This window comes from Adelges cooleyi, unplaced genomic scaffold (assembly GCF_023614345.1).
Source record: "Adelges cooleyi isolate 19-005CV unplaced genomic scaffold, UGA_ACOO_1.1 ACOO_flye_CR_arks_rails_tigmint_CR_PRNA_307, whole genome shotgun sequence".
Classification (NCBI taxonomy): Eukaryota; Metazoa; Arthropoda; class Insecta; order Hemiptera; family Adelgidae; genus Adelges; species Adelges cooleyi.
Genome location: NW_026095978.1, coordinates 1049513 through 1076223, shown reverse-complemented (window position 1 = coordinate 1076223; position 26711 = coordinate 1049513). Strand labels below are relative to the sequence as shown.

General features: G+C 33.7%; 2 protein-coding genes across 2 annotated transcripts; one reads left to right on the top strand and one right to left on the bottom strand.

The window, feature by feature from the left end:
* Nucleotides 1-13571: 13571 nt before the first annotated feature.
* LOC126839729 (spermine oxidase-like) lies at nucleotides 13572-15122 on the top strand. Its single transcript, XM_050575145.1, has one exon. It carries the CDS (start codon nucleotides 13572-13574, stop codon nucleotides 15120-15122), a length of 1551 nt encoding a protein of 516 aa, XP_050431102.1.
* A 6175-nt stretch (nucleotides 15123-21297) lies between these two features.
* On the bottom strand, nucleotides 21298-23974 carry LOC126839728 (mitochondrial chaperone BCS1-like). Its single transcript, XM_050575144.1, has 7 exons — nucleotides 23725-23974; nucleotides 22596-22656; nucleotides 22395-22531; nucleotides 22108-22299; nucleotides 21805-22041; nucleotides 21637-21736; nucleotides 21298-21577 (listed from the first exon to the last, which is right to left on the bottom strand). Exons 1-7 carry the CDS (start codon nucleotides 23972-23974, stop codon nucleotides 21298-21300), a joined length of 1257 nt encoding a protein of 418 aa, XP_050431101.1.
* Between the last annotated feature and the right edge of the window lie 2737 nt (nucleotides 23975-26711).

Below are 26711 nucleotides of genomic sequence, written 5' to 3'. Positions count from 1 at the left end.
ATTTAAATATATTTTCAAAATTTCGTCCAAATGTTAAAAAAACTTAATGAAAAATGTCGAATGGTTTGCAAGGCTCTATTAAAGGTTTTCACATAGGTATTACATATTATATTTTAACAGCTTGCGTACGAATCCGCAACACCACGGAATACATTTTTATGTATCTAAGGTGGATAGTAAACATATCAAGTTTCTGGCTAATATTTTAGTGTTTTCATAATATCTGGCTTAAAACAATTCATAGAGAATTTGGCTCTTTAAATTATTGAATTTATTATTCATTTCTATTTTCATCGTTGTGAATACAACATATATGCCCCCACCCCCTAACTCTTACCCTCTATCTCTCACCCCATATCTCTTATTTCTCTTAGCAGATAAATCAGATGAATTTTTCGTTATGATAACCGGTGTCGATTTTTTCCGGTTGTGTTCCAAAGTAAAGACATAAAAATGTCAAAAGGTGACGTGAGCTGATTTAGCTCACGGAGTCTTAGCTCTTCCGAATGCGGAAAACGTTCGATGATACGTGTTTTTAGAGATTCATATAAATCACATTCGGGAGGTTTAGATACAAGATCACTGACCTGATTCAATACTTCTGTTTCCATGACGGCCACAATGTAATGAAACTTTTTTTGTGTCCGACGTGATTCGTGCTGTTCGAATTGCTATTCGATCTGTTTGAACCATAACTCGGGGTTATTTCGCCAGAAAGGAGAGACTTTAAAATTTTGTGCGGAATCGATCACCGCTCCACTCTGTGATTCGTCACCCATTTTAATTAATGTTTAGATTTTTTTATATGTTTTTAGCAAAAAGTCGAGGTCGCCGCCAATTGAGGCGCATAGAGCCAGAACAGCCTAACCCACAAAAAATCAAAATCTGTTTTATGTGATAAAACGTTTCAGATTGATATAATATTTGAAATGCACTATGGCCTATCCAAAAAAAAAAAATTATTCACTAGATGGCAGCACATAATTGTTTTTGGCACTGTGATTATGAAATATAATTTATAACTTTAAATTGAGTAGTACTCTATAGATGGTTTAAAAGGCAAGGATTTATACATAATAATGAGTTTTTGTTATTTTCCTTGGAGTGGATTTAATAAGAAAAAAAAAATTAAAAAAGTAGCCAAAACTTTAAATGCCCGTCCTGCGCAATTACACTTTTGTGGGTTAGGCTGTTCTGGCTCTATGCGCCTCAACTATGGGTGATTTATTTAATATTAACAAGAATAATTAATCGAAGGTTTTTATTTACAATAATAATAGTGGTAGTAAAAAGAGTTTACAATGATAATAAAAATACGATGGGAAAAAAATCAATAATAATAATAACGGCAATGACAATAGCAAATTATAGTAATATGTAAACACGGACAGCAGACAAATTTACGGCCGGCGGCGGACTAGTTTTGCCAATAGTAGTTTGTGTGTGGACGGTCGGCACTACGGGTTTATCGATGAAATCGAGTTTTAGAACAGTAATAAACGTAGATAACTGTTTGTTTTTAGGCCATAAATGTTTAATTTAATTAGGTGATCATTTACAGTAGGGTCTCGTTAATCCGAACGGGTTTGGGGTCGAACGGGTCGTTCGGATTACCTACGACTTTAAAAAAAATAAATTTCCTTGCTATTTATACTTATTTATATTTACTTATTTTTTATGTACATACATACACATAATAGTCATAAAATCAAAAAATAGTCATACAGTCATAATAGTAATAAAAGATAACATACATACATATTCATTTAAAATATTGAGTTATTTTTTTTTTGAACACTGGTTCCTATATGCTTCCTTAAATTTTAAGTACATTATTGCTGGCCCCACGATATCTTCTAAACCGCTATGCCCCGGCCCCACTGTACTGGCTTTTTATTATTATTGTGCGGGTCCACGTAAAAATATGTCTAAATATAGTGATGCGATAAATGTCAAGCCCGTTCGGATTAGCCTAGGTTCGGATTAACGCTACCCCCTGTAGTTATAGTTTTTAAAAATAACTGTCAATTGCAAACTGATTTACGATGTTTTTATGGGGTTGCTACAATTGCCACGAGTTTTTTTTTTCTGGGCAGTTACCACGAATATCAACAACTTGAAATATACATTTACTACTATATTACATTTTTACGATATCAACTTACTTCGATTTTTTTAAATAATTAATTATATCATGTGTAAAGTAAAATGGTATACGTTCCGACACAGAAACCACTGACCTTACTGGCAATCGCCAACCTTAGAGCCGAGCCTTGGTTTTTGATTGAGCATCTCAGGATTTTAATTTATATAAAAAAATAAAACATATTACTTTATATATATATATATATATATTATTTATTTATAATATTTCAATAATTTATTTAGATTTCGGAAAAGTCAAAGGGCTGAAAAACCAGACCACAAAAAAAGCATTATATTTAAACAACGTGTATTAGGGAAATCACATTTCTGTGAGCCTCCTTAACATCACCCGTCACAGGCTTTTAAATAATAAAACACCTCTACGCACACATATATATATATATCGTCGCCTAAGAACCATCATCAATGGCCAATCTCAAAAAATTTGAAATTGTATTGTATAAGTCAATGGTTTTGTGTTATCAAGACGCGTGAGACTGTGTTATTAGTCTCAATGTTTGACACCAAGAGGTGGCTGTGAACAATCAAATGTCGTTAAGGCCTTCATAGAACCGTATGTTATCGGTGATATTTGTTTTGTCCCTCCTTAAAAGTTGGAAAAACTGAGATAGGCCATGATGGTTCTTAGGCGACGGTATATACATAGATGTAACAATATACGCACACCCAGTTTTTGTACCCTAACAGGTCGGGACTTCGGGAAAATCGGCATGGAATCTATGATTCCATAATGTATACTAATATTATTAATAGTTTCAAAAACTATAGCTTGGTAACTATATAAATTGACTTATAATTTAAAATATTATGTTTTGCTATTGAATAGGTCTTTGTGAAAAAATACATTTTAGAAAACATTGTAACCATCACTTGTGGTCTTAATTTTTTTTCTAGTAACATTAAAATTATTCTCATTATAAGTAGAAAGATATGCATCATCAAATTGTTGCTTAACATTAGCTATAAACAAATATAATAAAATGTTTTTAATCAAAAATTATGCTTTATTATTTATTATAAAATATGTATTGTTTAAATGAAAGCAAACCCTTTCAGTCGCACATTTTGAGAAAAAAAATTATTTTTTTGACATAAGTACCAAAAAAACTATTTAAAGATTAAAGGGACAACATATTATTATTTTACTTTGAAGGGGGGAGGGGAGAATCTATTGGAATGGATGTCGAGACTCAGAAATAATACATACATGGTTCGTTTTTTATTAAAAAATTTTTCCTTTAATAACTGACTTGTTATTATAATCTTTTTTCACATTCAACATACATATTATATACCATTTTACTAATGTAATCGGTTTTCTACATAAGGTCAATGAACATCAAATAAAATATCTGATGTTTCTTGATCTTTCTTAGAAATAACTTTATCAGCCATCAAATGAGGTTTTGCAAATCTATTCTCCCGTATGGTTATTGTTTTTGAGTAAGACCTTCAAAAAGGTTTTCACCAGAAAAAAAATTATCCAACTGTAAGAAATGTTTATTTGACTGGATTTTTTGATAATGTTAACACAACTAACCCTCCTAGTCCAAAACGTTTCAACAAATTGTACTTCAGTGTTTGATCCTTGATATATAATAAAATTGTACATTTTCCCACCTTCATCATATAATATTAATATTTTTTTCCTCCAAGAGTGTGGTTTGCCTTTTAAATCCTGTTTTATAGACAAGTGACTTTTGAAAGGAATCATTTGCTCATCAATGCTAAGTCGCCTTTCAATAATGAGTTCATTGCAACGCCTTTTTACACAATCAATTAGAGGTCTTACATGATAAATTTATCTTTTTTTTCTTTGGGTGTGGTGGAATTATATGTGTGTTTATATAAAAATACTTAGTCGTCCCGTCTGGCCATGGAAACGCGTCCCGCGGCCAAAATAATGTTCTTAACGGTTCGGGTGTGTTATAAAAAATTTAGAAGTGGGTATTTAAAATATGATGATTATTGTATGTATGTAATGAAAATTTCTATTATGACACGTCACTTACTAAATCACTTGTCATATCACGAGTCACGTTACTTCAGTGGACGCCACGCCTAAGATATGTGTATTTATTAAAATATAATTAGTCCCATCTGGTCATGGAAACGCGTCCCGCAGCCAAAATAATGTTTTTAGCTGTTCGGGTGTATTATAAAAAATGTACCTACGTATATGTTCACATTTAACATCAGTGGATTCCCTAACGATTGTGCATATTTTCTTGACAATAAAACAAAACATTTACCGTTGACTATAATATTACGTTGGTACGAAGCATTTATTCAAACAAAAAGCATGATTGATTAATCTAATAAATGGAATAACAAACGTATAATAATCAAAATCAAGCGTTACATTACGTAATATGTGCGAAATTGCCACGACAATGTTCATATGACAAATATTTACATTCGCATAACTGCACGTCTGCAAAAAAAAGTTTTATTCATTTCAATTGGCTTAATTAATAAATAAATTAATTGTTTTATTATGATTGAAGAGCAGAAATGGGCAAGTGCTTATCAATTACTAATAAACAACTTAAGGGAATTTAAAATACGGCTGTGCGCCACTGAAATTATGTATAACTCACAAATCTTTTAGCCCGTATATTCGCAACACGTTAAACAGCAACAGTGATGCCAACAAGATGGCGTAAAACTTTGAACTCCTAACGTTTGACAGGCAATGCGAACAGGTGGTCAGTGAAGAGTAAGTGCTAGCATTCCAGTACACGGTCTGCTAGGGCGAAAAATACATATATAGACTTATATACATTTAGAAAGACTATGGCAGAGGAAAGACTCGGTAAGGGTAAGATTATTGTTGTTACTATTGCGAGTGTTACCATTGTTCCAAAAAAGTTGGTGAGTGTGGACAAAGCCATGATAACCGGATGCCAAAATACAGTGTAGGCTACTAATATTAGCATAATCTTGATGTAAACCTGCAAAATATTATAAAATTAGCTGGTCCTTCTAAATCAATCAACATAATTGATCACTATTATATCTTTCATCGTTTGAACCTTAGTATAAATTTACTTTACCGGACACCTGTTTTTTGTGGGATTTTTCAACTACCTTATAGTGTTTTTTACACTGATTACAAATATGAAGTCAAAATTCGGCAGAATCTTCTAGTTCTAAAGTTATGGCTAATTCTACTGAGAATTGTCATTGCGCGAAATGACTGCGGGCACTCGTGGCGCTATTCAGTTGCGTCAATCGATGACGCGAATAGCGATTGAAATTGAGTTTATTTTAAATGAATTTTTAATCAATTACCATTACCAAAAAAATTATATTAGTGCCCGGAGTTCTATAGCAGCCGTCGTAACTCGCGGCAACTGAATGGCCACGACCCGCAGACATCTCGCGGAAAGGTTAGGTTAATTCTCAAAGCTCAAGTAGCTATAATTTTTAAATAAAAGGATTCCGCAATTTCCGACTTTAATTTTTTAACCATCGAAAAGCCCTTCAGTATGGTAAAAAAATCACTGTATACCTCCATGAAAAATTTAACTGCTCTATTGTTGGGCATAATGTTGCACACCCATATGTCCATTTCGCCTATCATTATGGCGGCACTGATCATGAATAAACTGGAGGAAATAAAGTATCTCCGGTCGTACGGATAGATCTGCCAGCCGGCATTGATTTCTTGGCACTTGGGCACCTTTAGCGAGATGACAGAGTACAGATACACGGTTGTGTAGCTCAGTATTATTTTCTGAAAAATTTTCAACGATTCTTGGCTAATGCAAAACGGCATTTTCACACTTCTGGTAAATATTATGACAGTACACAAAAACAACCGATATTGTTCGAGAATTTGCATCCAACACAGTTGCGGGTTGGAATCAACGAATTTCAATCAACACAGATAGTTGCTATGCAACCAATAGTGGCAATTAGACCAATAATGATGGACGTAAGAAAAAATAGATAAAAACACGTAGAAAAAAATTGCTACAATTAGACTAATTTTTGGATATTATATTAACACGTTTTATACTCATATACGATTTACGCAGATAAAAGTAACTTTACGCGCTTACTTTTTTTTTCATTTTTTATCATTTATTTATTATTTCCAACAGAATATAGATAATTTACAATATATGAGTATTAATGGAAAAAGTTTGTCTCCAAAAGCCTGATGCTTGTGGAGGAGACAAGAGTTCATATCTTATATTTTTAATTTTTTAATTTTTATATTTTCAATATTTAGATAATTTACAAATGAGAATTAACAGTATAATATACCAATATTAAAAGAACAAATAAAAAAACAAAATAATTAGATTGTAATAATTACAAGTAAGTTAGCGTGTTTAACACACAAATTTTAAAATTCTGACACTCGTAATTTATAGATGATATATTTTTTAAATAACTTAAAACTATGGAAACTATTTATATCAATAGACAAAGAATTACAGAGTTTCAAACCTATATAATACGGATTCCTTTTACCAAATTCACTATTACATTTAAAAATTCTAAAAACATTTTTAACAATTTGACGTGTACTATTTGCATGATAAAAATTAAAATCTTTATGGTTGGAGTAATACAAATTACATCAAATTTCTTTTACTTCCAAATAAGTATAGCGTTTAGTGACAGCAGTCTATTTTATTCCCTTAAAATATGATTACATTTCTGAAAATATTAATATTTAGTAATTTGCTACCAATTTGGATTTGAAACTCCGATCTCTTATGTACAAAGTCCTGAAAAGCGCGAAGCCCTGGACATGAGCTCCGCCTGCCTCCTTTACTAACGCCGGCCCTGCCGGTCATTCATCTATAGCGGGTAGTCAGGTTAATGCAGCATTTCTTAACACAATTGTTTAGAGTGTACAATGTTTGATTAATTTGTAGTTTGTTTCAATTTTTGCTACTAATAGAGATGGGTGAAATAGGTACTTTAATGTATTTAATACAGGAAATAGATAATAGGTCTGTTTAAATTTAATTATGTAAAATACATAAGTAACGTTAAATTTCTAACATAAAATACAAAATAGTAATAACAAATTTAAAATAATAGTACAACTTAATTACACTTATTAGGTATTTTTTACTAAAAGTACTAAAAAATGTTTAGTACTGCTTTTATATTATTTATAACACAAATAGAAAACTAGTCGTCTCTTCAAGCCGTTAACTTTTTCATCTAAATACCTCTACTTATTATACGTATACGCGCTTTATCTTTTACGTATCTACTTTATAACTCTGGTTTACTATTCATTTTCTTTGGGTTCTCGGCTATGAGGGTATTATCGGCAGACGGCAATACCATTGCTGACTGACTTGCTAGTGGTTCTACTATCCCCAATGTCCCTCTAACCGGCAATATTCTAGCTTCTGACTTTAACTCTTTACTAAAATCCGCCATACTTTGACAGTGGAACAACTCATGGCAAGGACTTCCTGACAGATTCTTTTCTTTTTATAGACTTATTAACCCTCTTATCACACCATTTCCAAGGTTTCATTATCTTAATATCTCAAAAAATGTATTAACACGTTGACTGCCACATGACCTCCGGCGACCCAAGTCATGTTATTTATGTGACGCCACTTGGGTCGCCCGTTGTCAAATACAACATCAACATAAAAATTATTTAATTCTTCATAGCTTTGAGATAATAATGTTTATTATGTTTTTCCTTTGTTATTATATGAAAAATAAATTACAATATATTGTTTTACAAAAAAATCATTTTTTAGAGTACTTTAGACCAATGATTCATCATGATATCCAACTTTTTTACGTTTTATGGTTCTTTGATACGAAAATTCGTTTTTTATCACGTACACTAATTAACTTTTTCTCATCCGGCTGAACACCTAATTCGGATATTTTATGTCCTAGATAAATTACATTTTTTTTTTAAAAATTTGCTATTTGCCGGTTGAAGTTATAAATTATGTTGCTTTAGTCTATTAAATACTTCCCTTAATCGTCTAAATGCTCCTTTAAATTCTCTGAGAACACGATTATATCATCCAGGTAAACTAAACACCTGAGACCGACCAGATTACATAAGACATTATTCATAAGTCGCTAAGAAGTGTGTGGACTATGTTTTAAACTTATTGGTAATTTAGAGTATTGCCAATTGTCCATATCACTGCTGAAGGCACTTTTTTCATTAGAATCCTTGCTTAACGGTATTTGATAAAAACCTGCTGCAAGATCCAAAATAGAAAAATATTTTGATTTTCCTGATCTATCCAAAACATCATGTATTTGAGATAAAGACATTTTATCCCCAACCGTTATATTTTTTAATTTACGATAATCTACTACTTCCCTATATTTTTGTTTCCCAGTAGCATCTAATTTTTTCGGAACTAAAATCATTGGAGAGTTCCAAGGACTTTGACTTGGTTCAATTATCCAGTATTTTTCCATTTGTTTTAGTTGATTATTAATTTCATCCCTTTGACTATGAACTAGCTTATACTGTCTTTGGTAGATAGGAGGGTGGTCTATAGGAGTTTTAATTTCATGTACTATAGACGATGTGCTAAGTAATTTATTCCCCTCTAAATAAAATATATAAGAGTACTCAACACAGACTTTACCTATAAACTCTTTTTCTTCTTATAAATGTTCTAGGTACAATTCCTTATATAAGCTATCTATTCTATCTGAATTCGATTTATTGTTTACGTTATTATTTCCAATTTCTATATGGGAAATAGTTTCCTCTTTATAGATCTCATAATATATGTCATCTAGTTTGAATTGTTTTATAATTTTTTCTTCATCCGACAAATTAACGACATTTACAAGTATTTCCCCATTTTTTACTTGATTTAAAATATTGCGGACTTCTTATTAATTCCGGTTGATGGTTCAAGTTTCTTTTTGTTCTGTAGTCTTTCAATTTTTTTTTTGTTTGGTGGTACTTATTGTTAGCATTTTTCCCTTGTTTTTCCACCGTCTGGAGTTATTTTTGTCAAGACAGCCTTGTTTACTGAAGTCTCTATTTTGTTTTTCAGCTCTTTTATTTCTTGGTCTATGAACGCCAACCTTTTTTTATCTCTTTTACTTCATTACGTAATAGTTTGTCGCTTGCTGTTTTTAAAATTTTCTGCGCACCTTTGCTGTTCATTGGATGATGTATTGAAACGCATTTGGGCGTAACTCCTTTGTCTCTACACCTCTTCATAAATGCTGAGTCAGATACGAGCTTGGCCTTTTTCTGGGAAAGAATGTCCCATCGTCTGCAAGTCTTCTTCATGTCCTCTCCGTAGAGTCTTGATATGAATGTGTTGAAACTTCTTCTTCTTCTTAACAGCTTAGCGGACCATGTAGATCCATCGCTGCCACCACTAATTCCCTCCATCGGTCCCTATCATTTGCATCCTCCATTCTCGCGTCTTCATGGATCATCCTTAAATCATTTCCTACTACGTCCCTCCATCTTGTTCGAGGTCTTCCTAACGGTCTTTTCCCACAATTCTTCCCTCCGTGGCTCGTTTTATAGTCTTTCCCTCTGCCCTCCAAACATGTCCAGCCCACTCCATCCTCTTGCCTCTGCTATATGACAGGATATTAGGTCTTCCATACAAATTTTGTAAGTCATTATTGTGTCTCCTTTCGTACGTTCTCGTTTCCATATTATAAACAGGGCCAAATATTTTTCTAAGTACTTTTCTTTCTGTTGTACTTAGTTTGGAGTAGTCACCTTTTGTAGTAGCCCACGTCTCACATCCATATGTCAAAACTGGTCTTAGGTAGCTTATGTATAAAGTTATCTTCGATTCTCTTGATAACAATTTCGACTTAAATAGTTTTAGTAAACTGTAATAACATCTGTTCGCGCTAGCTACTCGTTCTTTTATTTCTTCATGTACGTTATTTTTGTTGTTTATATTTATCCCTAAGTATTTAAACGCTTCTACTTTTTCAAAGACATAAGAATCTACTTGTAAACTTAAGTCATTACCATCGTTTCGTGAGATACACATATATTTTGTTTTACCCTGGTTAACTTCTAGACCCATGATCTTTCCTGCTTCCAAGAGTTTTATTGTGGTTTGCTCCACTTCGTTTCTAGAATTCCCCAGAACAACCACATCATCCGCATAGGCAAGGATGGTTTCAATTTCACCTACTTCCATTTTTCGAGTTTCGTTAGCTGTTCTCACTACCCATTCAAGAGCAATGTTGAACAGCATCGGCGACAGTGCGTCTCCTTGGCGCAGACCAGATTTTACTTCAAACTTTTCAGATAATTCTTGTTGATATTTTACCTTAAAATTAGTCTTACTATTACACATCTTAATTAAATCTATATATTTCTGAGGAATACCCAAGCGTTTCAAAACATTCCATAACTCTTTTCTATTAATGGAATCGTAGGCTTGTTTGAAGTCTATGAATACCAGGTACAGATCCTTATTATATTCGTAATGCTTCTCCGCTAGTTGTCTGATGGTATGGACGTGATCGACAGTTGATTTTCCTTTTCTAAATCCACGCTGGTATTCCCCCACAATCTCTGTTGCATATGGGCTTATTCGTTCCAGTAACAGTGTTGTAAATACTTTATATCCTGTGTCTAATAATGATATACCCCTATAATTTGACACTAACATTGGATCTCCCTTCTTGAAAATAGGACATAGTATTGCCGTATTCCACTCTTCTGGCATAGTTTCTTTTTTCCATACTTCACTTATAACTCCATGCAATGTGTTTATTAAGCCTTTTCCACCTCTTTTTAGTAGCTCCGCTGATATTTTGTTTTCACTCGGTGCTTTGTTGTTCTTAAGTGTTCCTATTATCCTTGCTACTTCTTCCTGTTTAGGTTCTCCAATGTCTGGCTCTACATTGTAGTAAGTCACGTCTTCGTTTGCGCTACTTTGTCCTTGTCTGTTCAGTAATGTTTCAAAATATTTTTTAAACAGCTCTACTATTTCTCCTTTATCCGTGACTAATTCTCCTTTCTCATTTAATAGCATTTTTACTTGCGGTTTGAAACCTTCTTTAATTTGATTGCTGTTTTCAAAGAATGTTGAAACTTAGACTATTAAAAAAAGTAAAACACATAAAAGCAATAAAAACCATGGTGCTTATAGCGCAAATGAGTATAAATTATTAAAAAAAAAAATCTCAAAAATATTCACTAAGAGGCATCTAGTTTCAAAACCAGCCCTAATATGTGTTTGTTTGAAAATCTTGGTTGGTTCTATCTAAAGAAATTATGTTGTTTTGTGAAAATTTTCAAAAATTGTATTTGCGCCTCATATCAGTCTCATCATAATGTATTGTATTTTGGGGTTTCCCAGAAAAAGAAAACAAAATTTTAAGAAGGGTACAACAACCCCCCCCCCTCCTTAGTTGTGACATTAAATTAAGATGAATAATGAAAAAATTATTTTAAGACTGTGTGGAGAAAAATGATGAAGTTACATTATTTGCATCATGTTAACAACAACGAAGACACATTGAAAACTGTAAGACTTCTACTTTGTTTGCCGTTGTTGCTTGCTCGGTACATAGAAAGAGGCTTCATTGTGCACTTGGAGCGTTTGTTTCAATATTACCAAAGGTTTGTATAATTGAGATATGAAGACATACATACTAAAAAAAAAAAATTGAATGTATACAGTATTTTTTAAATTGACTGTGTTTGTTTAATTTAACTAATCTTAGATTGTAATTGTTTAAATAAATGTGTATGTATGTATGTACTAGATATTGGTTAAGAAGTGTTGGGCCGGAAGTTGTATCAATTCATGGGCTCCCTAGAAGAATCAACAACAATATAGAGTCCTTCCACAATTCACTAAAGCTCAAGTTTGCCACGAATCATCCGAGTTAATGGATGTTTTTGAGTAAGAAACATCTAGCATTGCATAATCCTGTAATACATTTTAAATTTGATTAAAGAAACAAACGTCATAGTAGCCTAACATTTTACTACCTAATTATAAACAATTATTAATGATTATACTATTGACATATTAATTCCTTCTTGTTTGTAGTCTTATTATAATTTTTCACTTTACATCTAAAGAAACCTGTTGTCAATAATGAAATAAGTGGGTTAATTAATGTTTTTAGGTCATTGATAAATTAAGAGAGTTGGCTTGTTAGTTGATACATTTTTCTTCGGGAGCTGAATTTTCTTTTTGTGAAGTGTTGTAAGGATTTTTTTTGTGCTAGGGGAGGATAGTTTGAATTATTATTAAGTATATTTGTATTTAAATTATAAGTATTTGTTTGATTTTAGCTATTTTCCGCACTAAATGCCGCAAATATCAAATACATAGACAACATTTCAAAATAATTAAACAACTGGTTGAGTCATTGGGACCTGAGGAAAAGAATGTCTTTAAATGATAAAATTCATAAAAACACCCAACCTGTACAAAAAAAATTTAAAAAAAACGTAATTAAAAATTGTAATTAATGGATAACTAATGACCCATGTTGTCGATATTTCAAAAAGATCAATAAAAAAAAATAATACTTAAGATTTACTGCAGGCAATAATATTTAGGAAAAATTTGATAACGATAAGAAATTTAAAAAACGAAGTTTACATCGTAAACGGTTACTTTAAATGTTGATAATTTTTAATCGATAAGAAATAGCACATGTTTGTTATCAATAATATGCGTATGGAGGTAGAACAAAACGAAACGTTTTGGTATAAACGAATTTCGTACTATTGACTATTGGATTTAGTAAATGTTTCATATTGATCCTAAAACTGAATTGTAAGGAATTAAATGAAAACACTTTCCCGATATTGTTTCTATTTACCCCATTTTTCGGTACCTCTTTAATCAAAACGAATCTTACTATAGGTCAGTAAATATAATTATTTGTGTTATATTATTATATAGTAAATATGTCAATAATAATCTCACTGTGCAAACACATTAAGAAAGCAAGGTCATAGCTGTGACTAAATCAATCTCCATGAGAAGTATTAAAATAAGTATTGCACAAACACAAACTCTAAAATATTTTGATTAACTAACACATAGACTGTCACAGACACTCCCTCAATGACCCTGAATAAAACTTAAAACTGTATACATGGTTTATTACTTTGAATTTAAAAAAATTAAAAGACAATTATTATATTCGTCATCTTCATCAAAAACACAATCATCTTTATAATAAATGTTAAAATACCTTGAGAATGTCATATCTTTTCGCAGTTACTTAAACGTTTTTAATTAGTTAAAACAATGAGAAAATCAACGAAATTACCTCATGAATCTAAAATATCTGATATATCTGTTGGCCACAATTCCCTAGCGGTGGTTAACTCTACAGTAATAGTTATAGTAATATAAACAAATATCATTTGTTTGGTGTGATTGTGATTGTTATCGTCTGTTAATGTTGTCATGTTTCTTAAGTTTAGTCGATTTCACCAGGTTGTCACTCGAGTTGGACAACCAAGCAGACGTTTTATTGCATCTCAGTGTAGCCAGCTGACAAATGGCGTGCTGTACGAAGAGTTTCGTTTGAATTCTGGGATAGAGGAGCCGACGGTAGCTATAATTGGTGGAGGCATATGTGGTCTATCAGCGGCTGCCGAATTGGCCAAAAAAGGGTTTAAAAAGTTCAAAGTTTTTGAGGCACTTGAACGGGCGGGTGGCAGGATCAGTTCAATTGTGCACGACAATCGAGTGTTTGAACTGGGCGCTCGATGGGTTGACGACGGTTTGCTATCCTGGCCGCTTGGCATGGCTTGCGAACAAGGTCTGTTAAAAGAGTATGAGAAACGGAAATACTTCTCAGAAGCCCAATACTTAACACACGACGGTCGGGTTGTGAATGAACTCATTGGCTCACAGGCTTTAGACGCGTTTCGCAGTATCTTGGATCAAAAAGGATCGTCGCAAGTCAACAGTTGTCATTGGAAGGGATCCTCGTTACTAAGCTATATACAAGAACGGACGAAGGAGTTCATAGCTACGGCACCGGTTGAGTCCCAAGCCGACATGTCCAATGCGATGACCGCTCTGACCGAAGGTTTCAGCAACGAGTGCGCTGCAGATCTAAGCGAAGTGGACGTCGGTAAGTTCAGCGACGGACGTGACTTTGTCGATCGCATCAGCGTGCCGTCAGGGATAGTCAATATTCTACAGATGTTTTGGGAAAGGGTAGACAAAAACGTTGAGTTATGCTCGCCCGTGGAAAAAGTCGAGTGGGACCCGAGTAAGATATCAGAACGCCGTTGTCTGGTACACGTATCGGGTAAAAATCCCGTGGAAGCCCATTACGTGCTCGTCACCGTGCCTTTGGGGGTCCTAAAAAAAGGCTTGAGTTTCTCGCCGTGCTTGCCGAATGAAAAATGCGAGGCCATCGAAATGTTGGGATTCGGACATTTGAATAACCTTTACCTGGAGTACAATAGGCCTTTCTGGGACGACAACCTCGGGACGATTCGGTTATCAGGAGCAGGTATGAACTCCAAACAGCGGTTCAAGGATTGGGGCAGTTCGTTCAGCCACTTCGAACAAATGCCGGGCGCTCGCAACGTCTTAGTCACTCAGCTGGCTGGATTGGCGGCTTGTCAGTCGGAACATGTTACTGAAGAAGACATAGCCAAACAAGTCACCAGAGTGTTGCGACACTACACTGGCAACAGCACGATTCCATACCCTTCAAACGTTATCAGGTCGAAATGGACGAACAACCCGTTTTTCAGAGGAGCATACAGCTTTAACAGACCGGGGTACGATTCCAAGATGCTACGGGAAACCTTAGGACAACCTGTTCCGGACGTGGACAAAGCAACGTGTCCGCCAGTTCTATTTTTCGCCGGAGAGGCTTGTTCAACGGGTCACTATGGCACCATTCAAGGAGCTATACTGTCGGGTTATGAACAGGTGCGCAGGATCATCGAATTAACCATGAAATACAACGGTTTGCCAAAACTTGTAGTTTAATATTTTTTAATAACTAATCTATATATATATATAAAAATTAATTTCTGTCTGTTTGTCCTTTATGCATTAGTACACCGTTCATCCGATCGATTCAGTCTCCACAGGAGTAACCTCTCTAGTAACTTTCCGGCTGTGTTGACCATGCACAGCGGGCGGAAGCTGCTCGGATCATTGACTGACCCCACCTTTGTATAGCAGCACCAATCTCGCCTCCTTCCATAGTGCAGGAAAGCTCGCTTCTTTGAGGCACTCGTTAAACATGTCAAGCAGTCGCACTTTGCTCACATTGACGTATGTTAGGGGGGTCATATTTCTGCTAACGTCACCCGTTAAAGGCTCTAAAACAAAACAAAAACTCTATATGAGTATATATTTATATATGTTCAATAATCGCTCACCCAGTTTTTGTACCGACCTATATTTACATAGAAAATCATATAATCGGTCCCTCTGGACAACTTCTAATGAGGAAAGTGAATTCACTTGTCGCTGGAGCTCTTCGGATGTGAAAATTGAACAAACATAAAAATATTTTCATCATGAAGACGTTTGGACGGCCAAGACAAAATATTTGATACGGAGTTGATTAGATCACACTGTCGATCAGAAGGAGATTCATATAGTGATTGAGGGAGAACAGAAACTTTCATAGTCAATAATAATTTTTATTCCGAAAAACAAATACTCTTATTCTGGAGATTCGGAATAACACCATAGCAAAACAGACAATTGAGGAACAACTAAAAACACACCATCGTCAGACTGTCCTGACAAAATGAAATTGAACAAAACTTGCTGGACAACTGTCTTGCTTTTTCCTTTTAACGCAGTAGATACAGTGACTCCGTTGATCGGCATCGAGGATAGATGGTGGTCTTTCTTTAAACTGTTAAATAGAGATTCGGACTTTGTCCAACATGTAGCCAGTAGCGCCAGTGTCTAAGAGATCATTATGAGATAGGGTAAACAGATCGATAGAAACCAAGGGAATTTCATTGGTAGCACTATCGGATCTATAAGAAAGCTGTGTAGAATATAACAGAACGAGACAATCGGGACACGGTTAATTGACCGTTCAAACCGGTGTTTTCCGAATGCCCATTACAGTTACGGCCATTCTAGATGTGGCTTTGATTGGTGGGGTCGTTGTTGTTCGCACAGTCGCGGTTGTTATTGTTAGGGCCGCTTCGATTGTTATTAGCATACCTATTGCTTTGATAGTTATTATTTTGGTTGTGAATGTAATTAGTGCGGTACTGGGGGTTATCATAAGACAGGTGTACATTAGGTCTGTCGTGAAACGTTGATGCATTCTCGAACTCAGACAACACAGACATCAATTCGGAAGTCGTTTTAGGCCTTCTACCAAGCATGTTGGTACACAAAAAAAAGTAATTCCATTTTGGTAAAATATATTTAATCGCCCATTTCTAATAAATGGGAAAGGGAGCGTTTTGAAGAATAGTGGAAATAGAAAGTTTTGACAAATATTGAAGGAAATAGAACGTTTTGCAGTAAATGATCTATTGGGAAAAGGACGTTTTAAATTAATTGTATTTTTCAATAATTTTTTTTTTTTTGGGAAAAGAGCGTTTTGCCAAAAAATGACTTTACCATTCGACTCCTATACAATTTACCATAAGAATCATACTTATCTTATTATGAACTTACCAATATGTAATTCTTAACCCTTTCAGTCCCCAATTTTTGTTTGTGGAGATAACATTTTTTAATACTTTTTTCTTATAATACTCGGTTACCATACGGCACTGCACTATAAAACAAATTGTAGCAATTGTGTTTATTTGTAGTTTTTAGTCTAGTACTAGTGGAGTCACGGTCCACGAGTTTTTATGAGGCCCCCACTGTAGTGAATATTTATTGTATATTAAAATATTAAATAAGAGTTACTATATACACATTTGAATTGTATAATATAAATTATACTCGTAATGTACTTCTTTAATGTAGTTTGATGGCAAAAAAAAATTTGCTGACAAATTAATTTTATAATTATAACTTCATACTTACCAACATATATTTATATAAAAAAAAAAAAACTCATAATTGTATTAAATTAGTTGAACAATAAAGCACTTCCCATAACTTTGGAAGATCTTCCAAGTGTATCGATGGCTTCGTCAATATTTATCTGTATGTCCCGTTTCATCAAAAGTAACGAAAGAAACTTTCTAATCGGTGTTGAGACATTGTAGATGTTATCTTAGTTTTGATAAACTTGACCTTAACACATTAGAATTTAAAATAGTTTTAATTAGACATTAGATACTGACGAAATAAAATAACAACCATCAATGAAGATGATGAGAATGGAATAGTTCCCAAAGCTTTATAAGCTAACGCCAATTTTAAAAAGGCCGCTTCCAAATTAAAACTTGCTAACATTTTGACAATGTCAAGCGAAGTTATTGTTTTTTTCTGCTCTAATTGAATATTTATTTCATCATCAGAATCTTCGGAAGACACCAATAATGTATTTGATTGATTTTCAATTCCGTAATGGAGATTTTTAGGGAGCTCCATATTTGAACTTATCATTACACATTCATTTTTAAATTCATCTATTTTAATTTCTTCGTTGACCGTTTTATTTTGAAATTTCGTCAATCGTTCAGGTGATAGGAGTAAAAGACCCATGGATTAGGCTTTTCCCTCATGTATTGCTTAGCTCAATGGATACCTTTAAATGGAACAATTTGTTTATCTACGCTAATATTTTTCTTGATAGTTAATTCACTACGACTTCTACTAAGACTATCAAATAATGGTCGTATTTTTATAAATTTATCACAGTTTGTTTTTGGAATTTTTGTGTTATCAATAACATGAAACAAACAACGAAGAATGAAAAATCGGTTACGTATAATGTTTTCGGAAAAGATACCTTAAACTTTGTATCCCAGTAAAGGCGTAGGTATTCTAGGATATCCTAAAATCCCCATAATTAAATGTACTTCAACAAATATTTTCATTTCAAACGGCGTAGTTGGTTTAAAATGTTGAACGTTTGTTTGTTGAGCGTAAAGATTAGTACAATCAGTCATTTTTGCAAATTCATTATCTGGGAAATATTTTTCGAAGTATCGATGTGGATAAAGTATTGTGTCGGGTGCTTTGTGTGGTTGAATTGGTTTAGGATTTATTATTGGAGCACTAAAAGGCCTAAAAAATATTTAATACTTAACACATTTCTTAAGTAAACTCTTGAACTTCAAAATTTTAAATGTTAACATATAAAAAGAAAATAATACAATTAACATTAAAAAAAAGTTACAAAAAAAACAAGAATTTGTCGATGTTAAACAGAGATAAATATTACACTTACTGCACCTCACTCTTGTGCGACTTACACATTTATTTTTTCACAATTCAATTGGAAGTGTTTAGCTACACGTTATTGTCGCTGTGCTATGCTGGTGTCCGAACTGGACTTTGCACCCTAGGTAGAGAGTGGTGGTCAGCGGTCATTTCTTATTTAATACTACCAGGATCGATACAATTTTACATACCTTTGAGTAATGATTTTCACATACCCAACGACCACACTTTTCGCAGATATTTCTTGTACATTTATCTTCTTACCTGAGATATACTGCACATCTCCCATTTTAGCCTGTTCTATTTGTGAGATTTCGCTCAACAAACAGGTTTCTGCAACAGGTATATTAGATATACGAGCCGCTTTGTGTCGAATTATTTTTGGAAGATTCTACATGGCATCCCTTTTTAATACTTGAAGTTTTGTCAAAAATATAGACAATGTCCTTAAGTATATGCGACGTTTGAGAGTATTTGATGTCGGTTGATTACAATGGTACAACATTTCCGAATTAATTTTTAAAAAAAAAACCCAGTACAGTGGGGACGGAGAGGTCACAGGTCTACAGAATTTATTATAACTGAAAGTAATAAAATCACTTATAAATAAACGCTTCGATGTGAATCTGTGGATAGTATGTTCAAACTAGTTATAGAGGTTTAGAAGATAACGTGGGACCAGCAATTATGTACTTAAAATTTAATATTTCGTCTTGTGCAGGGTGGATACGATAAGGGTTGATCGTCTGTCTATAAAAATGTACTGTCATAGTTACCCATGTACCGTAATTAACAATATAATGAAAATATTTTCATTGCCTGTTGACTGTTGATTCACACACACATAGCAACCTAGAAACTAACTACGGCCAAATTGTAAATTTATCCTTTTTTTGGGGTTTTTCCTTAACAAAAAAAAAATTGACTACAGATTTTTGAGAAAATTATATATGTCATAGTTCTATTTTAGATCTGCCTTTGGTCTAATTTTCAGATCTAAATCTCTAAAATTTTGCTAAAAAAAGTGAAATAAAGAAAACATTTCTATCCCTTCTATAGGTAAGGGTTTATGATATTTTTTTGGTTTGTTAATGTTTATCGATAGTACTATGTTTAAAGAACAATTCATATAAATTTGGAACATTTTCGACTATTTTTAAAAAAAGTTATAGAGCATCGTAATTTTAAGTTGAAAAATTTGTAAAATTTTTAGGTGTTTTTCTCGATTTTGATGGGGAAGGGGTGACTTTTTTTTAATTTTTGGCACGATATAGTACCTTCCAGGTATGATTTCTGATCAGTTGCTACACGACGAAATCGGTTCATCAGTTTACGTAATATCGTGGGTCCAGACACAAAAAAATAAAATAAAAATACATCATTGTAAAAACAATACCTTCTCAGCTTCGCATCGAAGCTAAAAAATGTATATGAAAATAATATAATTAAATTAATATAGATATAGTTTTATATTTTGTTTATCCAAACCTGCAGTTTTTATAAGATGAAAAAATAATAGCAATGGCTATCTGCGATTATTTCTGCCCGAATCATATAAACCACACATTTTATCAACCGTATCTACAGCTCATTTGGCGCTATTGTAAAAAGTGATTAGTTCAGGTTTCCTAGCATCAGCTGTTGACTCGTTCATAGCACGATACTAGCTCTTTTTCCATCCATAATGGAAGCGAATAAATCTGCACCTAATAATAAATTGACAGGACCGGGCTCTTCAAAAGACGGATCAGCCACCGCTAAATTAGTAAACCGTTTCCGTACACTGGTAGAGACGACACGGCATATAAGCCGAAATCTCTACTACAGGACCCACTAATCATACGACAGAACTAGTTCCATTGCAAACCGCAGCTGTATCTTACATTTTACCACTCCTAGGACGTCAAGCACTTCATCAAGACATAAACCGGATAATAGTTTGATCCATCGAGTTTGCGGTAAAAGGTAAAAAACAATAATACTAATACGTTACAAAACTGTTGCCCGGTTGCACCAAACTTGTCATTATCTATTGGTTAATTATTTACTACCGTAGTAAACTTACTTTTGTTAAACTCAGTGGCATGGTGACAAAATCTCAGATCATGACGCACCTGTAAAAAACACTCACCCGGACCCAAGGAAGATCTCTGTTTAGAATAGTTTTTTTCTTGCGTGTGAAAATCGGAACATCGTGCATAAAATAATACATTTTAATTTCTAGTTCAAAAGGTGATATAAAAACTTTTGAGTTTGAACAGAGCGCCTCCCAAATTCTATGTCAATAACATCAACTCGGCCGCCATTCACACGACTGCTAATATTTTAGCCTGGTAAGAAAAATTCCCAAAATTTTCCTTTTCTAATTTTGTGTTTGGTTTTATTGTTTTGCAGTTCTGCTAATCAAATTTATTGTTCTACAACACAGAAGGACAATTACTGAACTCTTTGAGATCAACCGACTAGTTTATGAGTTCACGGTTTATGCCTATAGTAACTATTAAATTTCATTCGCAAAGAGTTCTGCTTGCTACGGGTGCAGTAGACGGCACAATAGCATTGTACACGATTGATCCCAATCTCGATTAATAATTTACTCATATTTAATATACATCATATTTTACACATGCATTAATACTATTTTTGTTGTGATTTTTTTTCTTTCTTTTTTTTTTAACTTTATATATTTTATGACACTTTTTTATTGTGCTCAGACTGCCATTCGATTGAAAACTGATTTTTACGTACTTAGTATAGATATAATATATATATAAATTTTTTTTTTTTATATAAAAATGTTTTTTTCTTTTTTTAAATTAATATTATTAAATTAATGTTATTTTGTTGATTGATTGTTTTCATTGTCTTGCCATAAATCATTTATGTTTTCAATGATATCTGTTAATTCTTTATAACGGTGAACTAGAAAGAATTCTTGTAACTGAGCTGGAGTGATGGGCTTTTGTTGTTTTTTTACTTCGGTTACAAATTTTTCTCTAGCATAAATTTCGTTAGGATGAAACCGATCGAACATCCCTTTTATTTGATGATCTGTACATGGCAGGATGTGCAATTTATAGTCGACGCGACCCGGACGAATCAACGCAGGATCTAATCTATAAATAAACAAGACTAGTAGTAATTATATTTATTGTATGTTAACCGTGAGTATTACTTTTCTATATAGTTTGTCGTCATAAACGATATTCTGCCTTCGGATGATCCAATGCCATCAAAAGCATTCAGCAAACCGCTCAGTGTGACTTTACTGTTTTCTAAATTAGTTTAAAAAAAACAAAAATTAAGATGTATTAATTCGACAATGAACAGGGCTGGCACCAACCTACGACAGATTTTCCTTCCTTGTCAACAAACATGGAGTCAACGTCTTCCATAAGCACTAACGACCGCGTTGGCAACGAGACCATTAGCTGAAGTAGTTGTTCGTCGGACATTTTCGAATTGTTCAAGCTTAATATGCAGATATGGAACTTCAGTTCACCAGCTAGCGCCATAATTAACGAAGATTTTCCACAACCCGGAGGCCCGTACAGTAAATACCCTCTGTGGTACGGTATGCCTACGAATGAGGACACAACCGGATGTTATTTTGCTCAAACATACGATTTTTTGAACCAATACCTACCCCTCTCTTGGTACCAAGACGAGCCGTTTATGAAGTTGTTCAGGTCCGCCAAGATACCGTCAAATACGCCATCGTCGAGTATCACTGTCTGCTTTGATCTGGGCGTGCGAAATCCAAATCTTAGCCACCTGTCGTATGTTGGCACATACAGAGCGGTACCAACTTTCCGTTTTGATATCGTGTGTAACCTAGCTGCGGACAAACGATAGCGTTATAATAGCGTAGCTATTGTTTGTATATGGCATGTGTCGCAAAGATAAAAAAAAAACCTTAAGACGCCAGATTACCTTCCTCGAGCATTTCGTTCAACAATTGTTTCTTTTGTCCCCAAGTGGTGATGCGAAACGTCTCGAATGGTCTTGCCAAATATTCGCTTGATATTTCCGTACGATTCCGCTTCAAAGCGATCGAGTGGCCTTTATATCTAATACATTTTTAGTTTTATAATTAAACTAATGGAAAAAATTAATTAATTGTTTGCCTCTTACTTGATAACATGTTCGCCGGAGCTGGGTTCAAAATCGTACTTGAAATAATTTTCAGGCAAATCTATACGAACGAGAAACACTATTAGCTTTCTAGAAAGGATGAAGTTGACAAAAAAAAAAAAAATCCTAAACAACCCAGTAGGATTCTTTTATTTAAATAAACCAAATATTTCATGTTTATCTAAAAATATGGGTTTCATTGTAAATTGGGAATGTAAAGACTCTCCAAGTATAGGTGTCGACTTCCCAATGTTTTTTTTATATGAGGCGCTCTAATGCCAAACCGATAAACTCCACTTTTTTCAAATTGCGAATAATAGCATGGTTGGAAAAAAAGTGCATAATTTTCATTGGCCAAGATAAATAACTCTATAGTCGAATTTTTCATCACTAGATTGCGCTAAGAAAATAGGCAATTTACTTACATACAATGTTTCAAATAACTTTAACTGCCTGTCCTGAAAAATTTCATTTTATGGAATTAATCAGTTTGTCTTCTGAGCGCCTCATATAGTATATCTATATACGCTCCTACAGTATTCCCACCCTAATAGCACAGGGAGTTAAAACAATTGCATAATATCCAAGCCTGGTGAGTAGGGAACGGGTTTATGATTCATAATAAAACTTCCTATAATAATAATCCGTCCTTACACCTATCTAACTATTTATCCTACGAAAAATTATTGGTATTTTTTCTTATGCATTAATTTTTATATAAATACACAATGTTTGAGTCCTGGTGGTGTCCGCTGGATTCCAAACCAGGAGTCCTACTTCAATCTTTCACGGAAAAATATATTATTCAAATCAACTTCGCCAAGTGAGTCAGCAAGGACTCCCAAAGCGAATATTTTTTAGGGAAGTCCGACTGGAATTTCGGTGTGCTTATTGAGGTATTTATTGCCAACTCTGCCGGATAGGGTCTCGAATTTGGCGGTCCAACCGAGAGAGCGCCAACAACTACTGCAGTTAAAATATATATATATTTTTTTTTTGAGAGGAGGGGATGTTTAGAAGAAACTCTATTGATCGCTCTAACTTTGCATTGCGATATCGAGTCATTAAAACCCAGTTGCCCTACACAAGTTCCCCGTGGATCGTTACTTACCCGATTCTTCGTAATCACCGATCTCCCTGGTCGTCACGCTGAAGTGCAACAGGTCATTGTTGTCGGCCAACCATCGCAACAACCAATCGTAACACTGATCCGTATTGGCTACTTCCAGCTCGGTCACGTGATTCCGCCAAAAATATCCTTTGACCTGGGTAAACACTTCGTTCAGGACAAACAAGGCTGCGCTGACACCGACCGCACTGGCTATTTTGACCACGTACGCGTTGCTGACCGTCGCGTAAACATAGTCCTTCAACGTCATCGAACCGAACAGTCTTTAAATAAGTTATAATGTAAATTTCGCAATGTTTGTTAAAAAAATTCCTTTTAAAAACATTTTCTATATGGGAGCTTAAAGGTCGTTTTTCTAAAAAAATCCGAGTTATTTTCTAATAATTAAACAAAAAAATCCACCTTTTAGCCCCCATAAAGAAATTAGTTAATTTACTAACGCAAAAAAACTGAAATTCGTCTAGAACGCCACAATTTGACTTCTACGAAAGTAGTTTTTAATCAAATTTTCGCCATAACTCGAATAGAAATATCGCCGTATAACTACTAACTACGTAAACTTTAAACTCATTTACCCTTAAATTAGTTAGCATACTTCAAATGGCTCTTAGATCAAGTATAAATTAGCAATGATTATTCCTTTGTTGATTTTTGAAGCTATGCTTCTTATGAGATGCCTGGGCGCTGGGGGTCAACGAAGAAAAACCGTAACGTTCAATTGTGTATATATTTGGTGATCGCATCTCTTGAGAACGGCTGGACCGATTTGGCTCATTTTTTTAAAAAGATATTCGTTATAGTCCAAAGAAGGTTTTTACGGAAAGAAAAATTGGAAGAGTTGCACGGAAAATAGGAAATTTACGAAGAAAAACCGTAACGCGGGCATATGTATATATATGCCGTATGTTTGTTTGTCCTTTACGCATTAGTACACCATTCATCCGATCACCATGAAACTTTGGGTAGTTTTTGAGTACACTCCCGCGAAGGTTCCTGGCATAGTACTTATTGATAATTATACCCCTAAGGGTAGCCTCAACACGAATTTTGTACTTTAAATACGAATGTTTATTTTTGGTTGCTAACCCGAAATAAACAATTGGTAATCGTATAATTCGCATACTGTAAATTCTAAGCATAGCTTTTGCCGGGCTCCCCTGACCCACACAATTCATTTTATTTTTTATAAAACTTGAAGTCGCAAAACCACACTTAAGAAATGGAACATATTAGAAGAAGAAGACACTACCAACTGCAAATGTGGTAAAACACAGACAATGGGTCACCTACTACAATGCCCTCTAATAGGAACCACTTGTGATAAAAATGACTTACACCTGGCAAATGACAGAGTGGCAGCAGTCGTGGCTTTTTGGATGACCGAGATCTGAACGACACGAAAGAAGAAGAAATATAACACCATATAGCTAACAACTCAACAATTTTCAAAATGTTGTCAAACATTATTTGGCCAACTGTATAGTTACTAAACCTATTTAGTTATTCCAATTATACATGTATAGTGTTTTTGTATAAACTTTATCCATAGTATACCCAACTATGTAGTTTTTCTGTGTATTTAGGTAATTAACAATTTTTTTTGAAAAGTCAAAAACTTCTATGACATTACATAGAGAATTAATCATAAATATTAATATTATAAGTTACAAAATATAAAAAGCGGGAATATTAAAATTTACCAACGTATTACAGCCATTAATCATTTTTGTTAGTAGAATAATATGATTTTCAGCGGCCAAGCAAAATATTAATTTGTTCTGAAGCTAATTGATAGGATATTTTTGCTGATATAAGTTTTAATTATCGCCCACTGATGTTATATTGTCGATGAAACGTTGGTGACAGATATTTTGATTTTTGTAACAAGTGAAAATAATACAGGGTGATTCTTTTATCATGAACCAGTTAATATCTCACTGGGTTTAATTAATAATTGATTTTTTTTTCATATTGTTTTTATACAATGTGATCTCAATTTTTCACAATCTTTTGAAACTTAAATGGTAACGTATATATTTTATTACCTTTTTAAATAGAGAATAATGTGTTACAAATTTTGACTGGTCGATAACCAGTTTCGGATAACTATTTTTAAAGTTATAAGAGATTAAAAGTTAGGATGGGAGGGGAAGTGCGTGCAGATAAAAATAATAATCCACTTCACTTACACATAATTTTCAAAAAACTAAAAGTAGAATAAAATAGATATGTATTTGTGTAAAATATTTTAACTAATTTAAACAAATAAACACTATGTACTACAAACTGTAATATCATTATTTTGAACTGATACCACAGAATAGATGAAAGCAGAAAGGACAATTGACGGCCATGTTGAAAGGGTATACAACGACCGTACCTTACCTTTTTCTTATCTATTTATTACTACCAGTTTAAAATATTGATATTACGGTTTGTATTTTATAAAAATAAATTTGTTTAAATTAGTTTTTTTATTTTTACACGTAATAAACAATCTGTATATAATTAATCTAGTATAATTATACTAGACACAATAAGAATATGTGATGAATGTTATAAAATCATGAAGTTTTGTTGAAAGAAGCCACCCATTGATAACAATTTCTGTTAACTTGATATTAATTTAATTTAAGAGATCTCGACACCAATTACGCTTCAGACGTCTCGGAGGATTACCAGGTATTGTAGGGGTGGCCAATTTTTTTATTAATGGATTTGGATGATTATTTAGGCGGCTATGGAATCTTTTATAAAAGATTTTTGCTTCATCATTTATTGTTTTTAATTTTAAGTCGGAATGTAGTGTATGATTTGACACGTAGGGTGGAGCATTCGTTAGTTTTCTAAGTGCAATATTTTGAAAGGCTTGGATTTTCATTATGTTTGACTTTTTCGCATAGCCCCAGAGTTGCAGGCCGTAGGTCCATAGTGGTTTTAAAAATGTTTTATATATAAGAAGTTTTGTTTTAATAGAGGTGTATATA